Below are 4,517 nucleotides of genomic sequence, written 5' to 3'. Positions count from 1 at the left end.
CTCTAACTCTTTTCTAAGTAGTTATAGTATTATACTTAAAGCGTTTATAATACTATCTCCCTCCTCTTTATCTTTATCCTTAAAGATATCTAGCATCTCTAAGTTGTTTATTAGAGGTATAATATCTATCTAACTAATTTGGTTAATATTATTACTTATAATACCTAAAGCCTCTTATTCTTTATACGCGCAACGTTATACCCGCACTATTGCTGTAATATTATCACTTAGTAAAATAATGCTATCTCTATATTCTTATTATATAAAAAAGGGGTTAGTATATATCGCGTTAGCGAGTCCTTTATCTTAATAACCCTCTTCTTATTTAGAGTACACTAAAGTAAATATTTAATCGTTCTACGATGTTCGCTCTACTTCTAACGCTAAGTATACGCGTCCTATAACTCTTAATAGTCTCTAAGTTCTCTAAGTAATTTATTATAGGGTCTCGTATTTAATCTACTACTGCAAAGCTTAATAGTAATCTAGCGTAGGCCCTTATAGAGCTTAAGCGTTCTTAAAATACGGAATAGAAGGCCCTAAACGCCTATATCGCGGCGTCTGCCTATCTACTTTGTCTTAAGAAAGTTCATAAGAAGGTTTATTTTAAGAAGTGGAAACTTATAGAATAAGGTCTATAGGAACTTAGTAATAAAAGAATAGATTCTCTTCTAATAGAGAAGGAAATAACTCTAAGTAGTTTAGTAGTCGCTCTTCCTAGGTTCCCCTTAGGTGACTTATTTTTTGGCGATTTTTCTTTATTAATATTACCTAACCTTTTCTCTTCTAATACTTCTATACCTTTTCTATAGCGTTCTTTAGGTTCTCTAATAGCTCCTAGGTAGTCTTATTTTAGCCTATCCACTTTACTTTATACTATATTTTATTGTCTATATCCTTATAACTAATAATCTTTAAAACTTACTATTTATCTTCCTCTTGTCCTCTATATATATCTACTTTATAAACTGGTGGCTTAATATTCCTATATACTAGCTCTAGTATTGCGATATACTATATACGGTAGATCTTTATCCTAGCTAGTAGGTTTAACTTAAATATAACCGATGAAATTTTCTATATAATTTTAAAAGGTCCTAGTCTAATATAGTCTAACTTCTTACTTAGTCGTTAGCTCTTGAAATTTTTATATAGTAGCCACACTTTATCTCCCTCCTTAAGATCTAGTCCCTTAGATCTCTTAGCATTATAGTACTTTTTTATTCTTTACTATACTGCCTTAGCTATTTCCGTAAGGTTTATATAAAGATTTATTAAACTCTTTATTCTTTACTTAGCTATACTACTTACCTTCTTTACTTAATATAGCAATAATAAGGTCCTTAGCTTATATCCATAATTCGCCTTAAATAGTAATATGCCTATTCCTTCTTATGGTGTTATATTATATATAAATTGTATAACTAGTAATAGTAATACCTAATTATTCTATATATAATTAATATAATGCCTTAAATACTATTCTAGTGTCTAATTTAATCTTTCCGTTTAACCGTCTGTCTATAGATAATATACGGTAAAAGTTGCTGCTTAAACTCCTTGCTCTACTAAAAACACTTCCTAAAATACTACTATAAATCTTAGATCTCTGTTTGATATAATTTTGCTTAGTACTCTATATCTTATAAATACTTCTTTAATATAGATTCTAGCGACATCTTCCGCTAATATTTCTTCTGTATATACTATAAAGTATCCCCACTTTATAAGCTTATTTACTATTACTAAGATTGCATTATAATCTTATCCGGTAATAGGATCTCTTAACTTTAGTAACTTAATAATAAAGTCCTATAATATAACCTCCTATAGTCTCTCTAGTATTTTAACTAGTTATAGCCCTCTATATGGCTTATACCTCGTTAGTTTATTCCTTTAGTAATCTAAATATTCTTTTATAACTTACCTAGCTAGTCCCCAAATTCTATTAATAATATACTCTTCTTAAAGTCTTAATACTAAGCCTATAGCTCCATTATGTCCTTAAGTTAGTCCTTTATAAAATAACTTAACAAACTCCTTTATAATAAATCTTAGTACGTATATTACTTCTTAATTTTTATACTACTCTAAGTCTAGATCCTCTATTTATATATCTAGGATCTTTTATATCTAATTACTCTCTAGTAATTTATAGATCTTCTCTTCTTGTATTATTATAATCTTTGGATAATTATACCTAATTAATCTATCTATATCCTTTCATAGTAAAGCCCCTAATGGCTTTTTATTGCTTTATAGTTTAGCCTTTCTACTTAAAGCATCTGCTTGTACGTTTTCTATACCCTTAGTATACTAAATCTTAAAATAGTATTTTATAAGTATCTCCACCCATCTAACCTGTCTATAATTAAGTTCTTTTATTATTAGAAACCCTATTAGGTTTTTATAATCCATCTTAACTATAAATAATTTCTCTATGCCTTATAAGAATAATCTTTATTCCCTTAATACTATAACTATACCTAATAACTCCTTATTATAGATGTTATAGTTTAGTTCCGGTAGTGTTATCTTTTAACTATAATATGCTACTAAGTGCCATTTATCTTAATATTTCTATAGAAAGTACGCTCCTAGTATATAGTCTAATACATCCGTCTCAACTACTGTTTTTAGCTATAGTTAATAGATCTTAAGAACTGGCTCCTAGGTAAATAACTACTTAATCTTTTTAAATAGTTCCTTTTATTCCTCTCCCTATACCTATAGTTCTTCTTTCTTTATTAATCTTATAAGTGGCTTAATATCCTTTAACTATTAAGCTATAAACCTTCTATAGTAATTATAGAACCCTAAAAATAACCTTAACTATGTTATATTTTCTAGTTCTTACCAATTTACTATAGCCTTAATCTTCTTTAGATCTATACTAAGTTGGCCTAGTTTAATAATAAATCTAATAAAATTGGTCTTCCTAGTAAAGAACTCGCATTTCTTAATTACTACTAGTATCTATTCTTTTTATAGTCTCTTTAAAACCTATTTAACGTATTCTCTATATTCTTCCTTACTTATTAAGTAGATAATAATATTATTAAGATATACCATAATAAATTTATCTAAGTGCTCTCTTAATATATTGTTAATACGCTTTTAAAATATTACTAGTGCGTTTATAAGCCTAAATTATATAACTAGTAGTTTATATAGTCCTTCCTTTAACCTAAAGGCTGCCTTTTATTTATTGCCTTCCTTAATCCTAATCTAATAGTACGCCTATCTTAGATCTATCTTTATAAAGATTTACGTATTACTAATCCTATCTTAGATTTCACTAATTAAGGGTAAAGGATACCTATCCTTTTAAGTAATGCTGTTTAACTATCTATAGTTAATATATAGCCTAAGTTTTCTATTCTTCTTTAGTATAAGTAGTACTGGATATTCTGCTAATAACTGCGATAGTTTAATATATCCCTTTTAAAGATTTTCCTGGACAAACTCCTTAAGTGCCTATGACTCTTTTTTTGTTAATTTATAAGTTAGGTAGAACTTTAGACTTATTTCTAGTTTTAACTCTATCTTATAGTCCTATGCTATATATTTTAATAGCTTTTTACTTTTTAGTAACTATAGTTTCTTACTATACTTATAGTATTTCTGTAGTATATAACTTAATCCCTAATTAGTCTCCTTATATATTGCTCCAACTTAGTACTATACTAACTTAGTTTATTATTATATTTTACGGCATTAAGTATCTCTAATATTAACCTAATTGGTAATCTAATTAATCTTTAGATTATATTCTTATAACTAAGGCATTTCTAATACTGCCTTATTATTCCCTAATAGTAATATATTAAAAAACATCTTAACTTATCTTCCCTTAATGGTTATCTAAATTAGTCCTATTTTAAGATTAATAATACCTCCTTCGTAGGCTATTGGATCTTCTAAAATTATTACTAATAGATAAGGGTGCTATTTTTACCTATATAGTAGCCCTATCCTTTTAACTACTATTAATAAGATATAGTTTTATATTGCTCTACTATCTACTAACGCTTTAAACTGTTAATTTTGCTAATTAACTTTTAGGTTTAGGTATTGTCCTTAAATTCCTTTAAGGGTCTAAGGCTTTACTACTAGCTCCCTCTAGTTTTATAGGCCTCTACTTTTCCTAACTATTAGCTATTTAATCCTATTGCGCTTAGCTTATTCTTTAGCTAATACCTAGTTCGTTTCTTATCTTTAATATACTATAGATACGTGTTTTCTAGGCATTCCTACTACTATTATCCGTCTAAGTATTTTTCTATAAAGAATCTTCCTAATTAAAGTGTTAAATCTTCTTCCTCTTAGACTTTTACTAGATACTAGCTGTGTATATACTTAGCATTTCTATACTATTATTTATCTATTATCTAGTATATCCTTATAGGGTATTTCCAATTCTTTTCCTTTAGATTCTTATGCATTTTATATATATTATCTATATATGCAATTTATAATAGCATATAGTGTACTAGGTGCTTTAGGTTAACTTTTAG

The 4,517-nt window shown here is 27.5% G+C and overlaps 1 protein-coding gene across 1 annotated transcript; it reads right to left on the bottom strand.

The window, feature by feature from the left end:
- Window positions 1-2,853: 2,853 nt before the first annotated feature.
- Window positions 2,854-3,111, bottom strand: K441DRAFT_563160 (uncharacterized protein; the record flags this gene model as incomplete). Its single annotated transcript, XM_067643595.1, has 2 exons — window positions 2,854-2,976; window positions 3,013-3,111. Coding segments are annotated over 2 exons (222 nt in total), but the record flags the coding sequence as incomplete, so codon positions are not given.
- Window positions 3,112-4,517: the final 1,406 nt, after the last annotated feature.

This window comes from Cenococcum geophilum (assembly GCF_001692895.1).
Source record: "Cenococcum geophilum 1.58 unplaced genomic scaffold K441scaffold_24, whole genome shotgun sequence".
Classification (NCBI taxonomy): domain Eukaryota; kingdom Fungi; phylum Ascomycota; class Dothideomycetes; order Gloniales; family Gloniaceae; genus Cenococcum; species Cenococcum geophilum.
This window is presented reverse-complemented; position numbering and strand designations above follow the sequence as displayed.